At 43.8% G+C, this 21,020-nt stretch overlaps 1 protein-coding gene across 1 annotated transcript; it reads left to right on the top strand.

The window, feature by feature from the left end:
• Window positions 1-6,590: 6,590 nt before the first annotated feature.
• Window positions 6,591-16,882, top strand: RIPPLY3 (ripply transcriptional repressor 3). Its single transcript, XM_027099827.1, has 4 exons — window positions 6,591-6,788; window positions 7,617-7,683; window positions 12,282-12,349; window positions 15,785-16,882. The coding sequence occupies exons 1-4, from the start codon at window positions 6,685-6,687 to the stop codon at window positions 16,092-16,094; spliced, it is 549 nt and encodes a 182-aa protein (XP_026955628.1). The 5' UTR covers window positions 6,591-6,684; the 3' UTR covers window positions 16,095-16,882.
• The last annotated feature ends 4,138 nt before the right edge of the window (window positions 16,883-21,020 follow it).

Raw genomic sequence — 21,020 nt, 5'->3', positions numbered from 1 at the left:
CGAACCTTGAAGACTGTTAAAAAACAAAATTCAACAGAGTAAATTTTAAAGATCTTATTGGTTTTATTCTCAGGCAGCAACCACTCAAGCAGATACAAAGAAGCTCTGAGGAGTCGTACAAATTGAAAGACTTTTTTTTTCCCAAATGAAAGACTTTTACCGGCAGAAGGGAGCAGGAACAAGAAAGTTAATGGGGCAAAAAGCAGATTGGTTCTGGCAAGTTCACTTCCCTTTAGGGGATGGCAGGATCTATCAGGCATATTATCTCACTAGTGCTGAGCAGGTGACTCCTGACTGACTAGTTTAAGATTCCATTTCTGAAGGAGGCCAAACTGTAATTCAGTCTTGATTTTGGGGTGGGGAAGGGGGGTTGATTAATTGGGATAGACATAGACACACTACTATATATAAAATAGATAACTAATAAGGACCTGCTGTTTAGCACAGGGAAACCCTACTCGACACTCTGTAATAACCTATATGAGAAAAGACTCTAAGAAAGAGTGGATATATGTTTATGTATAACCAACTCACTTTGCTGTACAGCAGAAACTAACACAACATTGTAAATCAACTATACTCCAATAAAAAATTTTTTAAAAAATAAAAATACCCCCCCCCCAAAAGTCTCAATTGGGCAACATGGGGCTTAGCATAACTGACTCCATTTGGGGTCTGTTATCTTGTTTTTAACAGGATTTTATGCTAAGTGAAATAAGGCAGTCACAAAAGGACAAATATTGCATGATTCCACTTATATGAGGTACCTAGAATAATCAACTCATAGAAAAACTAGAATAGAAGTTACCAGGGATGAGGGAGGGGGAAATGGAGTTATTATATAATAGGTAGAGTTTGTTTGGGTTGCTGAAGAGGTTCTGGACACAGATGATAGTGATGACTGCACAACAATGTGAATGTGCTTGATGTCACTGAACTGTATACTTGAAAATGGTTAAAATGGTCAACTTTAGTTATTTGTATCTTGCCACAATTTCAAAAAAATTAAAATTAAAATTAATTTAACCCCCCCTCAAAATACTAAATATATTACTTATTCCCAATGCAACAAATACATGTATTTTAGTCTCTAAAAAATCTTTTAGAAAACAACAACATCAACAGCAATAACTACATCTTGTAACTCCTAAATCACTTTCAGAGGTACAGAGTGCTTTGTGGAGTGGATAACAGGAAATAGGTTCTGCCTAAACAGAAGGAAAGGAAATGGTCATTTCCCCGCCTGTCTTCAGCACTGTTTATGTAAAAATATTCTGCCCTCTTAGATGTTTTGACTTTTGGTATCCTCCTCCTAGGCAAGCCGGAAACCCTGAGGGTTAATATCTTTACTCTTTGTTTTTAAGCAACAGCTGAAAGTCAGCACATGAAAAAGAATTTTTAATTAAAGAGAGCAGAGCAAGAAACAGAACCTCAATTTTATTTGTTTCCCACACCACCTCTCAGGCAGGAATTTACATACTTGAAGTTATACAATTTTTCCCAGTTTCTAAACCATGGTCCTAATTAAGTTTAAGATTTCTATACCCTTCACCAAATACTTCGTCTATCATAAAAATCTTCCTTGGATCCAAAAAAGTTTAAGAAATTGTTATAGGGGACTTCCCTGGTGGTGCCGTGGTTAAGACTCCGCCTGCCAATGCAGGGGACACGGGTTCGAGCCCTGGTCCGGGAAGATCCCACATGTCGCAGAGCAACTAAGCCCGTGCACCACAACTACTGAGCCTGCGCTCTAGAGCCCGCGAGTCACAACTACTGAGCCCACGTGCCACAACTACTGAAGCCCGTGCACCTAGAGCCTGTGCTCTGCAACAAGAGAAGCCACCGCAATGAGAAGCCCGCGCACCGTAACGAAGAGCTCGCTGCCACTAGAGAAAGCCTGCATGCTGCAATGAAGACCCGACGCAGCCAAAAATAAATAAATTTATTTAAAAAAAAAAGAAATTGTTATAACATACTTGGTGGCACAAAGCCCTTTGAATTCCCAACTACCTCAACAGCACTTTATTTCTTTTTCTGTATTTTAATTTCTTTACCTGCAGAAAAGGGAATTTTAAAAATCCCCTAACTTTTATTCTATATTACCAGTGAATTTATTTTTCATTACATATATTTTCATAAAAAACATGCATAGGGCTTCCCTGGTGGCGCAGTGGTTAAGAGTCCGCCTGCCGATGCAGGGGACACGGGTTTGTGCCCCGGTCCGGGAAGATCCCACGTGCCACTGAGCGGCTGGGCCCGTGAGCCATGGCCGCTGAGCCTGCGCGTCCGGAGCCTGTGCTCCGCAACGGGAGAGGCCACAACAGTGAAAGGCCCGTGTACCGCAAAAATAAATAAATAAATAAAAATTTTAAAAAATGCATAATTTAAAAACTATGGTTTATAGAGTCACACTCCACCTCCTATAGGATTGAATATCTACATAAACTTTTCTATTTTATTTTTTTATTGTAGTTGATTTGCAATGTTATTTTAGTTTCAGGTGTACAGCAAAGTGATTCAGTTTTATATATATATATTCTTTTTCAGATTCTTTTCCCTTATAGGTTATTACAAAATACTGAGTATAGTTCCCTGTGCTATATAGTAAGTCCTTGTTGGTCATCTATTTTATATATGTGTGTGTGTATGTTAATTCCAAACTCGTAATTTATCCCTCCCCTTCCCCCTTTCTCCCTTGGTAACCATAAGTTTGCTTTCTATGTCTTTGAGTCTATTTCTGTTTTGTATATAAGTTCATTTGTATCTTTTTTTTAGACTCTGAATATAAGCGATATCATATGATACTTGTCTTTCTCTGTCTGGTTTACCTCACTTAGTATGATAATGTCTAGGTCCATCCATGTTGCTGCAAATGGCATTATTTCATTCTTTTTTATGGCTGAATAATATTCCACTATATATATGTGACTACATCTTTTCCATTCATCTGTCAATGGACATTGAGGTTACTTCCATATCTTGGCTGCTGTAAATAGCTGCAATGAACATTGGATGCATGTATCTTTTCGAATTATGGTTTTCTCAGGTTTACACAAAGTTTTTTTTTAATAAGTTTATTTATTTCTTTAGTATTTTTGGCTGCATTGGGACTTCATTGCTGCACCTGGGGGCTTCTATGCTGCAGTGAAGCTACTGCAGCTCATGTGCGTAGAGCCCATGCTCTGCAACAAGAGAAGCCACTGCAATGAGAAGCCCATGCGCCACAGTGAAGAGTAGCCCCTACTCGCTGCAGCTAGAGAAAGCCTGCAGGCCACAACGAAGATCCAGTGCAGCCAAAAATTTAAAAATAAATAAATTTTAAAAAGAATACTTGCCTATTCTGCCCATTTATTCAGTATTTATTGATATCAGTATGAACTCAATAATATTTATTGTATACTTTGGGTTATAACCTAATACTGCTTTCTTTTGCTGTTCAAATTGTTCCAGCTGTGGCCATTGTGGTCTTACATGTGTTTGGCAGAAAGAAAACCAAAACAAAGCAAAAAGACAAAACTGAGTGGGGGTGGGGATAAATTAGTAGTTTAAGATTAAAAGATACACACTACTGTATATAAAATAGATAAACAACAAGGACCTACTGTATAGCAGAGGTAACTATATCCCATATCTTGTAATAACTTATGATGGAAAAGAATCTGAAAAAGAATATATGTATGTATAACTGAATCACTTCTCTGTATACCTGAGACTAACACAACATTGTAAATCAACTATACTTCAATTAAAAAAATTATAATAACTGAGTACCTACTGTGTGCAGATGCTGTCTTGAGTCCTTTTTGACCTTTAAATGTATTTTTTTGGCATTTGGTTTCCAAAGCCCATGTACCCAGCAGGACCAAGAGTACTGGCTCTCTAACCAGATGGTGACTTTGCACTAGTTATCTAATCTCTCTCAACCCCCGTTTCTTAATCTGTAAAATGGGAATAATGCTTGTTTGCAGGGTTGGGGTGAAGATTAAATGTATAACTTATGAAATTAATACATGATCCACAAAGGACAAATGATTCCTATTATACAAGCCTGGAATAGTCAAAGCCATAGAGACAGAAAATAGAATGGTGGTCACCAGGGGCTGGTGAAGGGAGGAATGGGAAGTTAGTGTTTAATAGGTACAGAGTTTCAGTTCAGGATGATGAAAAAGTTCTGGAGATGGATGGTGGTGATGGTTGCAAACAATGTGAGTCTACCTAGTGCCACTGAATTATATTTGAAAATGCTTAAAATGGTAAATTGGGCCTCTCCCGTTGCGGAGCACAGGCTCCGGACGCGCAGGCTCAGCGGCCATGGCTCACGGGCCTAACCACTCCGCGGCATGTGGGATCTTCCCGGACCGTGGGATCTTCCCGGACCGTGGGATCTTCCCGGACCGGGGCATGAACCCGTGTCCCCTGCATCAGCAGGCAGACTCTCAACGACTGCGCCACCAGGGAAGCCCCAATTTTGTTCTCTTAACATCACAAGTATTTTCCCATGCTGTTCAAGTCAGAAAATGTTTTTATTAGCTGCCTGATATTCCACTATCATCTATTTAATCATTGTCATATTTTGAGACTTACTTTTCAACATCATAAAAAACACTATAATGAACACCTTTCTGTAATTAAATACGTCTTCATCCCCATCTTGAATACATCTTTAATATAGACACAGAAGTAGAGTTACTGGGCCAAACAGGTGAATATTTTTAAGGCATGTGATGTAAGTTGTCATACCTTTCTGAAAGTACCCCAGTTGCATTGCCGACTCGTTTGAAGGCACCCGCACCGGTTGCCAATTGTCCCTTTATAAAATCCTTTCTCTGTTGGTAGATTAAATATGGTATCTTATTGTTGCAATGTTGTCTGTTAATGTTCTTTGCCTCCCCTCCCCCATGCCCTTATACTCAGTGTCTTTTAAAATCATTGTGTGAAATTTTAGTTTTAAAATTAATTCCTCCCTTCGCCTTTAATAAAGTTTCATTATTGTCATAACCTGTTGCTCTTTTTTGTTTTAGCATCTTTATTGGAGTCTAATTGCTTTACAATGGTGTGTTAGTTTCTGCTTTATAACAAAGTGAATCAGCTATACATATACATATATCTCCACACCTCCTCCCTCTTGGGTCTCCCTCCCACCCTCCTTTTTTTTTTACACAACTTAAAAATTTTTATTTATTTAATTTATTTTTTTGGCTGCGTTGGGTCTTCGTTGCTGCGCGCGGGCTTTCTCTAGTTGCGACGAGCGGGGGCTCCTCTTCATTGCAGTGCACGGGCTTCTCATTGCGGTGGCTTCTTTTGTTGCGGAGCTCGGGTTCTAGGCTCACAGGTTTCGATAATTTTGGCGCACGGGCTTCAGTAGCTGTGGCCCGCGGGATCTACAGCGCAGGCTCAGTAGCTGTCGCGCTCGGGCTTAGTTGCTCCGCGGCATGTGGGATCTTCTCGGGCCAGGGCTTGAACCCGTGTCTCCTGCATTGGCAGGCGGATTCTTAACCATTGCGCCACCAGGGAAGCCATAACATGTTGCTCTTAAACGGGAAAAAAAAATGTGGAAACATTTTAATGTCTGAAGTTCTTTAATTTTTTAAAAAATTCCATTACCGTAAGTCACATAAAGTAAGCTCGCGTTCTTCGACGCGGCGTCAGTGGGGCACTGGGCAGCAGATCGTACTTAAGCGAGGGGCCCGAGTCCAGGCCGGCCGCCTTCAGGGTTCTGCCGCCGGGCTCTACTAATGAAACAGCACTCATCCCACCCTGCCCGAGCGCTGGGGACCAAGACAGCTGCGCCCCCGCGAGCCCTGCAGCCCGGCCAGGTATTCCCAGGGCACGCGCGCCATCCCGGCTCATCCAAGGCGCTTTCTGTGCCGGCCCCGGGGCTGACCAGAGGAAAATCGCACCCACCCTCGGAGAAAGCCACATCCTTTTCCAAGGCCTCCGTCGCTGGGAAGGGTGCTCTCATCTGGAGAGCTCTCTCCGCCACCTTCCACCGCCTGGATGCGTTGCTGCAGCCCCACAGCCGCTTTGGGCATCGCGGTCGGGGCTTCCGGGCGCCCACGGTTCAGCACCGCAGGCAGGGCGGGTCCACAGGCTTCAGTAACCGCCCTCCAATCCCCGCGGCCGCTTTAAAAGTGGTGGACGTGAGATTTCCCGCAAATCTGGAGACCTAGATGTAGGAATAAGTAACCCGAGGGACGCGGAGACCCCAGAGGGGCGGGAAGAACCCAGGGATCCCTCCTCTCCAGCACCGGGCGCGGGAGGCCCCTGGGAGAGGGAGCGCCCCCGACTCCACCGCCCAAGACCCCTGCCCCCTGTGCCCTCCTCTCCAAGGCTTTCTGTGTCACTTCCCGCCGTCCCCTCCCTGAGCTTCCTCGCCCCCGCTCCTGGCGATTGCCTGGATTTCCTTTGTTCCCTCCACACCGTTGACCAGGGCTTCCCAATTCCCCTTCTTGACCTCGTCCCCTCCCCCCCGCGGCGCTCCCTCCTGGAGCTTTGCTTGTCCCCTCCCGGAGCTTCTCCGGTGCCCTCCCTACCCTCTCCCGGGTTTCCCGTGTCCCCTCCCCGCCCCGCCCCCGTTTTTAAACCTGGCGCCGAGAGCGCGGGTAGGTGAGCGCCCTCGCCTGAGCGGTTAAAGGCGCGGGCGGTCGCGGGCGCCGCTGGAGGGGCGCGGGCTCCGAGGGCACCATGAGACCCGAGGCAGCGGCTGGAGCCCGGGAGGCGCGGGGACGCGTCTGTCACTGCCCCGGGGACGGTCCACGGGGACCACCACCGCCGCGCGGGCCCGAGAGGTGAGGGTGTCCCCACGGCGCGTCGGTGCGGGGAGCGCAGGCAGGATGCTCCGGCCGCGCTGAGCCCCCGAAGCCAGGCGGAGCCCTGGAGCCCGACGCGACGCAGAGAAAGTTCCTTAGCCAGAGTCAGGGACGCAGAATCTTCTCGGCTCCAGAGCACAGTTCTGAAGTGCGGAGGCCCAGGAGGTGCCCGGCAATGGGCCAAAGCTTCGGTTTCTAGGTCTGAAACCCACCGGGCTGGGATCGGTGAAGTCTTCGGGGGCCCCTCAGTGAACCCTGCAGGGGGTCGCGTCACGTTGACTGTCACACTCTTGGTGACATTCTTTGTTTGCCCTGTGCGTGGGACTCAGCGTTCGCTGTCACGGGCACCAGCCTTTTTTAAGGTAGTAAATTTAAAATCAAATTAGCAGGGGAGTTGTGGAAGGGGCTGGGTGGCCAGGCAGCCAGAGAGGAGAAACACATTCCCGCTTTTTGCATCGTAAAACTCTGTAGACTCATCTCTGTGCAGTCAGAAATTAATGAGCAACAAAGTAGCCAGCTACCGCGGGGAGTCTGAATGGAAGAATCCTGCCAGGCTGGGAAGAGAAATTCCTCAAATAATGATGTGTATCATATTTGGGATTTCTCAAAAAGCCCAGTGAAGGCAGAGAACTGAGAATGTGGCAGGAGAAAAAAACGCAAATGGCACAGACTGAGAACTTGAGAGAACATTCTGGTGTGTCCAGTGACTCTTAGGCAGACATTAGAAATTATAAGAATGTTAACTCTTATGATCTAACTTTAAAAGCAGAAAATGCTGGGGTTCACTCTTGGTCTGTGTCCTTCCAGCCAAACACCATGGAGACCTTGGATCCTGACCCCCCAGGATGCTGACCCCACCAGAACTGGAAGCGAGGTAAGGTTAAGTGTGGGCACTGTAGGTATCAACCAGTTGAGCCAGGAAGTGGCACCATCCCTAAAATAAAGGGACCATGAAAGGCCTCCTCAGCCAGTCCCTCCCTTGGTCATCTAATGCAGAGGTGCCTTGGGGTCTGGGGGTAGCAGCCTGGCCAGCTAGGTGTTGATCATATCTGAGTCATAGGCAGATTGGCTCTTGCTTTCTTCTCCTTTCTTGAAAAGCAAAGCCACTATGGCAGAACTGTTTCAAGGGCATTATAAGAGATTTCTTCCATGGTGGGTTTTTTCTTCTTCTTTTATTTATTTATTTTTATTTATTGGCCGCACCTCGGGGCTTGAGGGATCTCAGTTCCCTGACCAGGAATTGAACCTCTCCCGGGCCACGGTAGTGAAAGTGGCGAGTCTTAACCACTGGGTCACCAGTGGAATTCCCCCATGTTGGGTTTTTTCCTGCTAACCGGCAGGTAGAAGAGAGAAGTCTGTCTCGGTCCCCCTCATCTTAGAGAAAAACTGAGTGTGCCATTAGCCCTGGGCTGGTGCCACAGAGCAAATACGGGCAGAGCCCTGTCTCGGGTGCCCAGAAGGTGTGGTTAAAAGTCCCCACCCACCGCCTGGCCCTTTCTGAGGCTCTCTGGGCCCTGTCTGCAAGCACTCCTGGGGTAAGTCATGTTGTCTGAGCAAACACACTCGAGCTGAGGGCTTTGTGGGTGAAGATTAATCACCACCACTATTCTTTTGTCTCCTGCATTGGTAACGAAATTGTTTTATACTTACTGGAGTAAAGACTTACTTTCATAGAATTTGCCTGTCCTTTGTTATATTTTAAAGTATAAATTGATGACTTTTAAAATGCTGGAGTTAATTGGGCTGGGAAGGACCATTAGGTTACACCTGTGGCATTGTGCAGTTATTTTTAGTATGATAAGAAACTCAGGTTCAGACCTTTCATGCATTTTGAAATTGACTCTTTTATTAAATTAGTCTGAATAATGAGAGTTTTAATTCGGTTACTATTATTTAAAGAGTGAAGCAAATCAAATTATATTAAATTAACAAGGAATATTATTTTTTAGCACAAATTATTGTTACATACAATATCTAAATAATGGGAAGTAATTCCTTCTTTTGCATTCAAACTTAAGTTCTTAAACATAAGATTTAAAAGGTGTTTGGGAGAAAAAATTATCCAATTTTCTTTTAAATGAAGTGTTTGTATAGCCTCTCCCTTTGCAAGAATGAAAATACAGCACACTTTCTAATGTAAGGTAGTCTTTTTTTTTTTCCTATTATTATAAGAAGGCCATTTGTGAGAAAAATGAAGATTACTCGCAGAAAAATGTTAAGCTATGACAACTTTCTGTTGATCATCAGCGAGGCACAACGGATCAAGCAGTTGCGTTCATGGATTTGTTGAGGGGCCGGGGTGGAGAGTGGGTGTTCATGGGGGCTGTAGAGCTCGCTGCCCGGCTCCCCCCTTGGCCAGCTCTTTGCAGACCCCGATCTGCCGGGCAGAGCGGTCAGCTGCGGACGACTGCAGACCCGAAGTATCGCGCTCGGTTCCCCGGAGCCCCAGCCTGGGGAGGGCAGCCCGGCGCGGGGAGGGACGGCTTCTTGCTCAGCAGCGCCCTCTGTCGACAAAGCAGGAGAACTCCTCGGCTCCTGAGCTCTGTTGTGTATTTCTTGAGAAATGTCGTTGGTCGGGAATGGTGTGGGTGAGGGGTGAGGGATCACTGCCTAGTGACGTGTACCACAACTGCAGGCGAGCAGATCACAGTTAGAATACTATAGGGCTTCCCTGGTGGCGCAGTGGTTGAGGGTCCGCCTGCCGTTGCAGGGGACACGGGTTCATGCCCCGGTCCGGGAAGATCCCACATGCCGCGGAGCGGCTGGGCCCGTGAGCCATGGCCGCTGAGCCTGCGCATCGGGAGCCTGTGCTCCGCAACGGGAGAGGCCACAACAACGTGCCACAAAAAAAAAAAAAAAAAAAGAAAAAAAAAGAATACAATCTAAATTCGAGGGAAAGTCTCAAGACCCTGTGTCCTGAACAGTAGGGTCACCCTCGCTCATTTGGTTCCCCTGGTACCACCGCTTGGGAGCTGTCTCCCTCCCGTGCCTGGGAAAAAAATGAATGACGGCCCAAGCCTGCAAGGGAGACGATTTCTAGGGCATGTAAGGAACTGTGTTCTCCTGCGCGTCCTTCCATCTTCCAGGCTTCCTGCATCGTAGCTTTTTTTTTTTTTTTAGTTTAATTTAATTTTTTTATACAGCAGGTTCTTATTACTCATGAAGTTTATACACATCAGTGTATAGATGTCAATCCCAATCTCCCAATTCATCCAACCACCACCACCGCCCCCCTGCATCGTAGCTTTACCAGAGTCAGAGGCATGTGTGGAGAGAACACAGAGAGATCCTCACAAAAGTCTCTCTTGTATCTCTTCTTTCGCACAAACACCCCCCCCCCCCCTTTTTTTTTTTCTTGGTAGAGACACTTGGAAACATGTATTCTGAGAGAATCAGAAGGTTTCGGTACAAATGCCATAAAAATGTGATGTGATACACATATCACATGTGAGCCCCGCTGTGGCTAAACAATTACCCCCCTACCACCCCCCCAACCCCAATGTTCGGCGGCTGCTCACTGTTCCCGGGACCCTGTCAGGAGCTTCTGTGGAGATCATGCATTGTTGGACGGTGGGGTGTTCTTGTTTGACGTCCTTCAGCTAAAGCACAGTTACGTTCTTCAACAGCTCCCTGTCAGTGTGTCCTGAGGCCCCTCCCCCCCTCCCCCAAGGAAAGCTGTCACCTCTCTGGGTGCAAAGGGAAGGTGCTGTCTGTGGCATTTTGGTTTCGTAGCTGTTCAGCCCTGTCGCACATCCCTTTAACACAGTGTGTACCTTGTATACATTTTTGTTACCCTGAATTATCAGAGTGTGAATATTTAGACGTTTAAGTCATCAGAAAAGGACGTTTAAGGGGAGGATATTTGAGGTGTGAAGTTTTAAAATCTGTGTATGTTTGTGGGGTAAAGTTTACAGAGTTTATAAAAGTGTGCTATGTGTTTCCCAGAGTCTGGTTAGAATTAATCACTTAAAGGAAGCTATTACTCCATACTAGCCACCACTGCCTTTAGGTGTCCACCAAGGCTTGCATTGTCTATTATATCCTCTCGCATCACAGAGTGTAAAATTGCCACTGACAGCCCAGGATTGCTTATGGTGGTAGAGTGAGTCTGAGCAGTTAGAGATACCTTATAATTATGAACAGAGCTTAATACAGATGTGATTTCTTGGAGACACCAAAGAGTGAACTTCATTATGGAAAAGATTTTGTTCCAAAGACCGTCATTCTTTCCCTTAGCTTACCATAGCATATTATAAAAATAAGCCTGGTAAAATTTCAAGGAGGCTTATGGTTTGAGGTCTTACATTCAGATTTTTAATCCAGTTTTTTTTTGTGTGTATGGTGTAAGATAGGGGCCCAGTTTCATTCTTTTGCATGTGGCTGTTCAATTTTCTCAAGACCATTTTTTGAAGAGACTGTCCTTTCCCCATTGTATATTTTTGTCTCTCTTGTCATAAATTAATTGACGATATATATGCATAAGTTTATTTCTGGGCTCACTATTCTGTTCCACTGATCTATGTGTCTGTATTTAGGCCAACACCATACTGTTTTGATTCCTATAGCTTTGTAATATAGTTTGAAATCAAGAAGTGCAATGCCTCAGGCTTCTCCTTCTTTCTCAAGATTGCTTTGGCTATTCAGGGCCCCCAGCAAGTGGTCTCCACCCTTTTGGATGCTACCAAATGTCCTTGGAATCTGTCTTTCCTTTCCCTTCTGGTTGGTGTTACTTGAGTTCAAACCACCTCTTCTCAGGTGCCTCCAAGCCCTTAGCTCACCAGTCTATGCTATGCACTGCTCCCAGCAGCCACCATGATCCTTAAGATACAGATCTGATGGTTGAATTCCCAGCTCAGAGTCAGTAATGGTCTTGAATCCTGTCTCCAGAATGAAACTTAGACTCAGTAGTGGGTATTCAAGTTGTTCAGTGTCTGGACTTAGCTTCCTTTTGAGCCCTTTTACCAATGCAGTCTCTCATTCATTCCACGCTGGGCTCCACCTTTCCACGCTGTGCTCTCTATTTTCCCGCCCCTCAGAATTTGATGCTCTGCTCCACTAGGAATAGGCCCAGAACTGCATACCCAAGTGCCACTGATGTCTCTGCCAAGGCCCCCATGAACCCTTTCCTGATCCTCTTCCTTGTTTAGAATAGTTAGCATCTAACTGTATGGTGCTTTGTAATGTAGTTATTTGCCTCTATGTGTGTCTTTCCTCATTAGATTTAAAATGCATGAACTGGGGGACTGTGTCCGACTCATCCTTCCACCTTGGGATCCCTCACAGGGCCCGGGATATCATGACAACAGTGAGAGGGAGAGGAGCTTATCAAATACTGTTAAGGTGTTTAAACTATCTCTAAAATTGGAACTGACACAAGTGCAGGCTACTTAGATTTTATTTTTAAAAACTTCAGGATGCTGCTTTCAGAGGCTTCTTGACTGTGTCTGTGTTTGTATGTGTCTGTCTTTATAGCTTGAGCCTGGGTGTGACCAACAAACCTTTGGATCGAAGGGGGCCTTTGGGTTTCAGCATCCTGTAAGGTAATATCTGACTTCACTGTAAGAAATGTATTGTTTCCTTTTTTTAAATTATTATTTTTATTTTTATGTAACATTTCTAAAGGTTTACAAGATATGATTTTAAAATGGATGTATTTTATGGTTCTTATGTTAATTGATACAAACATAGCAAAATACCTATGTGTATAAATTATTTGGCCAGTATCCACTCACTTCATACCTTTAAGAAAGAGAATATAAGCTCATTTGCAATCATAATAATTAACTAGTTAATAACATAAAGCAAGCTAAAATAATTTTTAAAGAATGTTGACCTGAAAAAGTGTAATGATTCTCAGTGTAGGCGTTCCTATGTGGGACAAATTAATGTGTGAATTACAATACAGTTTAAAAGTACACATGCGGGGCTTCCCTGGTGGTGCAGTGGTTGAGAGGCCACCTGCCGGTGCAGGGGACACGGGTTCGTGCCCCGGTCCGGGAGGATCCCACATGCCGCGGAGCGGTTGGGCCCGTGAGCCATGGCCACTGAGCCTGCGTGTCCGGAGCCTGTGCTCCACAACGGGAGAGGCCACAACACTGAGAAGCCCGCACACCGCAAAAAAAAAAAAAAAAAAAAAAAAAAAGTACACATGCGTATAATTATCCTCTAAAGATAATTTATAATTTTTGAAGATAAATCTATGACATTTCAGAATAATGTTTTTCAGTCCATAATCTTGAAAAAACGATTAAGGCTACCTTCCACATAAGGCGCCCTCTGCCGGACTATATTATTTCCTTTAAATATAAGCATTAATACACTTCAGTGTCTTCAAGTGTATACATTTTCAAAAAATGGAAAATAATTCAGTATATTCTCCAACATTATTTAGTTATGATTATCCTTCAAGGATATTTTGTTGGATTTCTAGAATCTATTCATTCATTCAGTGTTTCATTTGCAAGTTGGAATTGGCCTCTTTTATTTATACTTGTTTATACCTCTTTTTTATACCATATTCTGCCTTGTGTTAAATTTAATTGCATATGAATTATATACGCATATCAGCTTATTTACTTAGATATTTAGGTATATTTCTATTTTTCTCCCAGGATATAAGTTAATGTACTGCCTAGTGCAAAGTAGACCCCCTAAATGTAGATGTGAAGTAAATGAGGGACTGGATGGATACTGTACCACGGTTGGATCTTCTGGCCTCTGAGTAGTTCTTTCATGGTCCTGGTCTTGGCGGTGATCAGGACCCTCACTGCTGTATCCCTCTTTTTTGTTTGTTTCTTGGCCACGCCGCTTGGTTCCCTGACCAGGGATTGAACTTGTATCCCCTGCACTGGAAGTGCGGAATCCTAACCACTGGACCACCAGGGAATTCTCTATATCCCTCTTACATTTCATGCATTTTGGGCAAGTGGTTCATGCACTGGACTTTTATCTGTTTCTCTATGTCTGTTTCTCTCCTATCTCTCTCAGCCTGTCTCTTTCCAGGTGTCATTTCCTTCACCAAAATAAACCTAGCCTACGCTGTCACCTCTCATCAGAGTATTTTTCCCCTGGTTGTCCTGGAAGACTAGAAGCTTTAATAAGACTCAAGGATACTAATTGCCAGAGATGAAAATTAGAGCCCCTCAAACTGATCAAAGGGTGATTTTTGGAAAAAGGAAGTTTTCCTAGTGTTTCACATCTGTGGTCTTCAATCCTCATGAAATCACTGGGGAAGCTTTACAAATGCAGGCGGGAGGTGGGGCGGGGTGATTCCCATGGGGGTGCTGGGGAAAAGCGCGGGTATCTGTATTTTTACAGGCTTCCCAGGTGACCCCAGTGTGGGCTGGGGTTGGGAGCCACCCCCTCCTTCATGCCCCATGAGGCCTTCACCTTCACACCTGCCCCTGGGCCTGCCTCACAGACTCTGCTGTGCCCTGACTTTTGATTCACTGAAAATGCAATGACTGGTGTTGTGTGATCTGCATCTGTGTAACTGTGCGTTGCGGGCTGAATACATAACTTTATCTTTATTACAAAATTTTATCTTTTTATACACAAAAATGGGGGGAATGGTATAGTGAACCCCCATGTGCATCACCAGCCTCAATAATTATCAGTGTTCTCAGGATCTGATCGTGCTTATCATCTCTCCCAAAGATTGTTGTTGTTGTTAGAATAGTTTAAAGCAAATCCCAGACATCCTACACACTCACTTGTAAATACCTCAGCATGACACCTAATTTTTAACATGGCCAACCACTAAACTATGCTGTCCAGGATTTACATAGATGTGCATCCTCTCTGTTGCAGAGTTTCTCAGTCTCGGCACTACTGACGCTTCGGACTGGCTAATTTTAAAAAATTGAGATATAGTTGACTGGAGAGGATAATTCTTTGTTGTGGGGCTGTCCTGGGCATTGTGAGGTGTTTAGCAGCATCCCTGGCTTCTACACACTAAATGACAGTAGCTGCCCTTCAGTTGGGATAACTAAAGTTGACTCCAAACATTGCTGAATATCCCCTGGGAGTTGAGAACCATCAACTATTGGAAATCTTAGACAGTCAAAAATCGCCCTACATTATTTATAGTAAGGTGTTTTCTCTCCCTTTTCTCCTCCGTCCAAAAAGGGGGGAATTGAAATCAGCTTTGCAAACCAGCAATGATCGATGGATAAGCCCTCTCAGTTCCTTTATGAGACCACAGGGGAAAATGCAAACGATTAGTAAGTCAAAGCTACAAGAAGAGGTTATGGGGACAGTGGGACATTTAAAATACTTTCCATGTGTAACTGGAATCCTAAATTCACAAAACCTGGATGTAGAGGTTCCAAATTCTATATATTCCTTTTCTTCCTTCTTTCCTTCCCTTCCCTCCCCCCGCCCCCCTGCTCTCTTTCTCCCTCTCCCTCTCTCTCTTCTAGAAAAATTGCCAGGGTTGCCATTTTCTATTCTGCCAAAGTGAGGGATGCACCCCTACAGGCGACATTCAGAAAGATTAGCCACTTCTCTAGACCAGGGTTTCAGGGTCAAGTTTCCTCCAAAGTCATGACATTCCCTCTGTTGGGGGAGGGGGGGGTCAGAGGGGAGTGAGGCATCCCCTGAATAGGACATATATTATCCAGGATGAATCAGGTCCTTTGTTCGATCAGAGAGAGCCTCTTAACTTTGGAACTCAATGTTTTACTACCCTTTTACCTTTGTGGAAGCACACCCTTCTCCCTGTGTTGGTCTAAATTGATCTGCTCACCCAGATTACAGCTCAGTTCTGACCTAGTGTGGGGTTCACTACCAGGTCCCCCCATCTGCCCACAGTTTTGTGTTCTGGTGACTTAAAAACAAAACCCCACTGTGCACAGTGAAGGCAAAATCAGGAGGGAAGATTGGGGCTTAGCTGCTTCTAGGGAAAAGGATCCTCTAGATGCAGTTTAAGACTGTTTTCAGGTTGATTAATGGTGTATTTGTTTCTTAAATATTAGACTTTATTTACCCATTTCTAAGCGTCAAGAGTATCTGCAGAGTTCCGGGGAGAAGGTGCTGGCCAGCTTCCCCGTGCAAGCCACCATTCACTTCTACAACGATGAGTCCAATTCAGACGAGGAGCACGACCAAGAGGTCCAGCCCTCCGACCTGCAGCGCCAGGAGGCGCAGGACAGCCCGGGAGGAAAGGGCAGAGACCGGCTGACAAACCCAGGATGGCGCCCCGGAGGCTGCGGTGGCCTCGGTGGTAAGGGTCCGCTTCCCTACCCTGACTCTCTGGAGGATGCTGCGTGCCCCTCATCCAAGTAGTCTGTCTCTCCTGCACCAGACCCACCTCACATGTGCCCTGGGGACAACCCTTGGGGACAGCCGCGCCAGGACACCTTGCGTTTCAACACACTTTGCATGTACGAGGACTTGACTTTGGCCAGCACCCCGCTCGTGGCGAGGGCTCAGCTTGTACTCGTCCCTTCTCCTAGTGATTCTCTGTGCCTCATTTGTACCTTTGAGAAAGGATTCTAGGTCCAAGAGGTTTGCATCCACATGGGCTGTCATCAGGAGGGGCCAACTTTCAAAGCACGTTCGGCAATGTCACTGTGCTGATCAAACCACAAATTATTCCATATCGATTAATAACCCGCCCTCGCCTCTCACTTAACCTGAGACCCTTTATTTGGCTTTTTCCACTTTTGTAAAAATGATCCAGATATTGTCTGAGGCTGATGTGGTTGCTTAGTGACATTCTGAAAAAAAAGTTTATTTATAAAAAACAAACACACTGAATAATTTCCATAAAAGTAACAAAAATAAAAAGATAAGGATCTGTGGGGGGAACCATTCTGGATAAAAACATATATGATGCTTGTCTAAGCACTGTGTGTATGGATAGAGAGACGAGCTTTAACTCTTAGCTGGGGACCACTTTGGGCTTATTACTTGACTAGAGTAACACTGTTTTCAATCAAAGTACCAATGTAATATCATTTTCAGCTTTTTATATTTTGATGACCAAATGAGTGTATTTGTCAAGGTTTTTTACTTAACTATTTTGCATGTTGTTGTCTTCCCAGTTTCTACTTGAAATAAATATTTTGAGAGACAAAATCATTTGATAATCATCTTTTTTGTTTGACATTTTAGATTCAATTAGTGCCTGCTTTAAAGTTTTTAAGTTTGTTAGGATTTTTCTATATTTAACTCTTTATATTTCTGTTTTTTTAAGAATGTAGAAAAAGTATAAAAATGAAAGCAAAATGGCCTATAAGCTCAATGCTCTGAAAAATCCATTAATATTAAAAAATAGGAGGGGGACTTCCCTGGTGGTCCAGGGGTTAAGAATCCGCCTTCCAATGCAGGGGGCCCAGGTTGGATCCTTGGTCAGGGAACTACAGTCCCACATGCCCTGGGGCAACTAAGCCCAGGAGCCACAACTACTGAGCCCAAGCACTGCAACGAAAGATCCTGCATGCCGCAACTAACACCTGGCACACCCAAAAATAAATAAATAAATATTTTTTTAAAAAATAGGAGGGAATTCCCTGGCGGTCCAGTGGTTAGGAGTCAGCGCTTTCACTGCCAAGGGCATGGGTTCAATCCCTGATTGGGGAACTAAGAGCCCACAAGCTGCGCACCATGGCCAGAAAATAAAATAAAATAAAAAATAGGAGTAATACATGCAAATATTCCAACAACCCAAACATTATAGAAAAGTATTGATATGTGTTGCAAAGTAGTCCTCTCCTGTCTTCCCCTTTCTCTGTCCAAAGGTAGCCGATATCAATATATTTTTTAAAATATTTATTTAATATTTTTTAAAAAATAAATTTATTATTTATTTTTGGCTGTGTTGAGTCTTTGTTGCTGCACACGGGCTTTCTCTAGTTGTGGCGAGTAGGGGCTACTCTTCGTTGTGGTGTGTGGGCTCCTCATTGCTGTGGCTTCTCTTGTTGTGGAGCACAGGCTCTAGGTGCACAGGCTTCAGTAGTTGTGGCACGTGGGCTTCAGTAGTTGTGGCTCATGGGCCCTAGAGCACAGGCTCAGTAGTTGTGGCGCACGAGCTTAGTTGCTCTGCAGCATGTGGGACCTTCCCGGACCGGGGCTCGAACCCGTGTCCCCTGCATCGGCAGGTGGATTCTTAACCACTGTGCCACCAGGGAAGTCCCTAAGAATATTTATTTATTTGGTTGTGCCGGGTCTTAGTTGTGGCATGCCAACTCTTGGTTGTGGCATGTGGGATCTAGTTCCCTGACCAGGGATCAAAGTCGGGCCCCCATGTATTGGGAGCACGGAGTCTTATCTCCTGCACCACCAGGGAAGTCCCTCAATTATTTTTATTATTATTATTGCTCTATCCCTTAAAAAATACTTTTTAGAATTTTTTCTTTTAACAGTTTTTTCTTTAAAAGTTTTTTCAGATGTAGAAAACAAACTTATGGGGACTTCCCTGGTGGCGCAGTGGTTAAGAATCTGCCTACCGGTGCAGGGGACACAGGTTTGAGCTCTGGTTCGGGAAGATCCCACATGCCGTGGAGCAGCTAAGCCCCTGCGCCACAACTACTGAGCCCGACTACCTAGAGCCTGTGCTCTGCAACAAGAGAAGCCACTGCAGTGAGAAGCCCGTGCACCACAACAAAGAGTAGCGCCTGCTCGCCGCAACTAGAGAAAGCCAGCTCGCAGCAACGAAGACCCAATGCAGCCAAAAATTAAAAAAAAAAACCCAAACCCCAAACTTATGGTTACCAAATGAGTAAAGGCAGAGAGATAAATTAGGGGGTTGGGATTAACATATTCACACTACTATATATAAAATAGATAACCAACAAGGACCTACTGTATGGGTCAGGGAACTCTACTCAATATTTTGTAATAACCTATAAAGGAAAAGAATCTAAAAAAGAATGTATGTATGTATATATATATATATATATATAAAATCATTTGCTGTGCACCTGAAAATAACACATTGTAAATCACTATAGTTCAACTAAAAAAGAAAGAAAGAGAGAAAGAGAAAGAAAGGAAGGAAGGAAGGAAGGAAGGAAGGAAGGAAGGAAGGAGGGAAGTTATTTGTTCTTCATCCAGGTGTCCATGACTTGGACAGTAGGAGATGTCATCCATTTGACACATTACAGTGAACTTAAAGGAAAGGGATTGATCAATAAGTTTATTTGCATATTATTAACTGAGTAAAATTCCCATCTGAGCAAAAAAATTCTTTGTTTTTCTTTAAAAAATGTTTTTATTGTTTAGTTGTATTGTTTCATTTATTGTTCAAAGTACCTTTTTCCAAACTTAAAAACAACTCGTACTGGGCCTGTTTCAGAAAGGATTTAAGATGGCCTCCTCTTTTGCTGGATTTTTAACAAAAACACTAGAAGTCTTACCCTTACTCTCCCTTCCTGTGATGCTTGGGATGGACCTTAAGTCATCGCATTTGGCTTTGTTTTGTTTACTTAATAAATCAGTTCTAATGAGAAAAAAGATCTGGCCCAGTCACCAGTTTACCATGAAGAAACCAAACTTGCCCGTATGCTGATGGCACCAGAATTTTAAATGTGCTGCGTGGTAGACTTTCCTTAAATTACTTAGAATGTGGCCAGCTTAATGCAAATAAGGAAAATGAGACCTTTTAGGCACGGTGGTGACGGCATCACAGGTCCTGTGAGAGAGGCATTTGTGACGTGGGAGACGGTGCACGTGGGGCTCCTGTGTTCTTGCTGGTGACTGTGGTGACGTGGGTCCGCTGTGTAAGGGCTCAAACCTGAGCGAGCTCCACATTTTTGATCACGTATCCCTATCATTGAAAAAATATTGAGGCGGGGGAGATAAATTAGGAGTTTGGGATTAACATATACACATTGCTATATATAAAATAGGTAAACAACAAGGACCTACTGTATAGCACTATATACTCAATATCTTTTTTTTAATATGTGTATTTCTATATTTATTTACTTTTGGCTGCGTTGGGTCTTGCTGCACTGGCTTTCTCTCTAGTTGCGGCAAGCGGGGGCTACTCTTTTTTGTTGTTGTTGGGGGCAGGAGTTTCTTAATTAATTAATTTATTTTTGCTGCGTTGGGTCTTCGTTTCTGTGCAAGGGCTTTCTCTAGTTGTGGCAAGCGGGGGCCACTCTTCATCGCGGTGCGCGGGCCTCTCACTATCGCGGTCTCTCTTGTTGCGGAGCACAGGCTCCAGACACGCAGGCTCAGTAGTTGTGGCTCACGGGCCTAGTTGCTCCACGGCATGTGGGATCCTCCCAGACCAGGGCTCGAACCCGTGTCCCCTGCATTAGCAGGCAGATTCTCAACCACTGCGCCACCAGGGAAGACCCTATACTCAGTATCTTGTAATAACCTATAATGGAAAAGAATCTGCAAAAGAAATATATATCTATATCTATATATCTATATCTGAATCACTTTGCTCTACACCTGAAACTAACACATTGTAAGTTAACTGTACTTCAATGAAAAAGTTAAAATATATAAAATAACAAGGACTAAAAGCAAAAAAAAAAAACTAAAAAACTTGAGCCTGCACCTGAACATGTATTCACTTATAAACTCTACCTTATGTTGAGTCATTTGAAATTGCTGATGTTCCATTGTTCTGACCTACAAAAATAGCAATTTCATATGATCACATACTATCAGACTAATAGTTTTACACATTGTTAAGATATACACACTACATATTTTAAAGGATAATACACATATTAAATAATCATTGTAAACATAATTTTAATTAATTTTAAATATTTTTGCTCTCATGTATTTATTATATATTAAATATAATTTAATATTTAATTTATCTCACAGAGAAGCATAGAGTCACATGAAAGAGACACATCATGCACTTAATAAATCACAATATTTGTTTTCAGTCCCATCCGCCTATTTTGCAGAAGATTTTGTTGAAGTTTGATGAGTAAATTTCCACGATCCTTTTTGTCAATTTGTTGTTTTTTGAACCAACAGATGTTGCATTTCGTATTTTTATTTGGCTACATAATATATTTATGTTTTAGCCACTTCTGGGAAGATTTTAAAACATTTTATTTATTTATTTTTAGAAGCTTATTTACTTAGTTATTTGTTTTTGGCTGTGTTGGGTCTTCGTTGCTGCGCACGGGCTTTCTCTAGTTGCGGCCATTGGGGGCAACTCTTTGTTTCGGTGCGTGGGCTTCTCATTGCGGTGGCTTCTCTTGTGGAGCATGGGCTCTAGACACGTGGGCT

Source organism: Aethalodelphis obliquidens, unplaced genomic scaffold (assembly GCF_003676395.1).
Source record: "Aethalodelphis obliquidens isolate GAN/ISIS:26980383/991018 unplaced genomic scaffold, ASM367639v1 scaffold1, whole genome shotgun sequence".
NCBI classification, from domain to species: domain Eukaryota; kingdom Metazoa; phylum Chordata; class Mammalia; order Artiodactyla; family Delphinidae; genus Aethalodelphis; species Aethalodelphis obliquidens.
This window is presented reverse-complemented; position numbering and strand designations above follow the sequence as displayed.

Excerpts from the sequence above, each read along its gene's own strand:
- RIPPLY3 (XM_027099827.1), top strand. The coding sequence starts at position 6,685 with ATGAGACCCGAGGCAGCGGCTGGAGCCCGGGAGGCGCGGGGACGCGTC. Across the intron at positions 6,789-7,616 it reads CCGCCGCGCGGGCCCGAGAG|CCAAACACCATGGAGACCTT; the intron begins GTGAGGGTGTCC and ends GTGTCCTTCCAG. Across the intron at positions 7,684-12,281 it reads CCACCAGAACTGGAAGCGAG|CTTGAGCCTGGGTGTGACCA; the intron begins GTAAGGTTAAGT and ends CTGTCTTTATAG.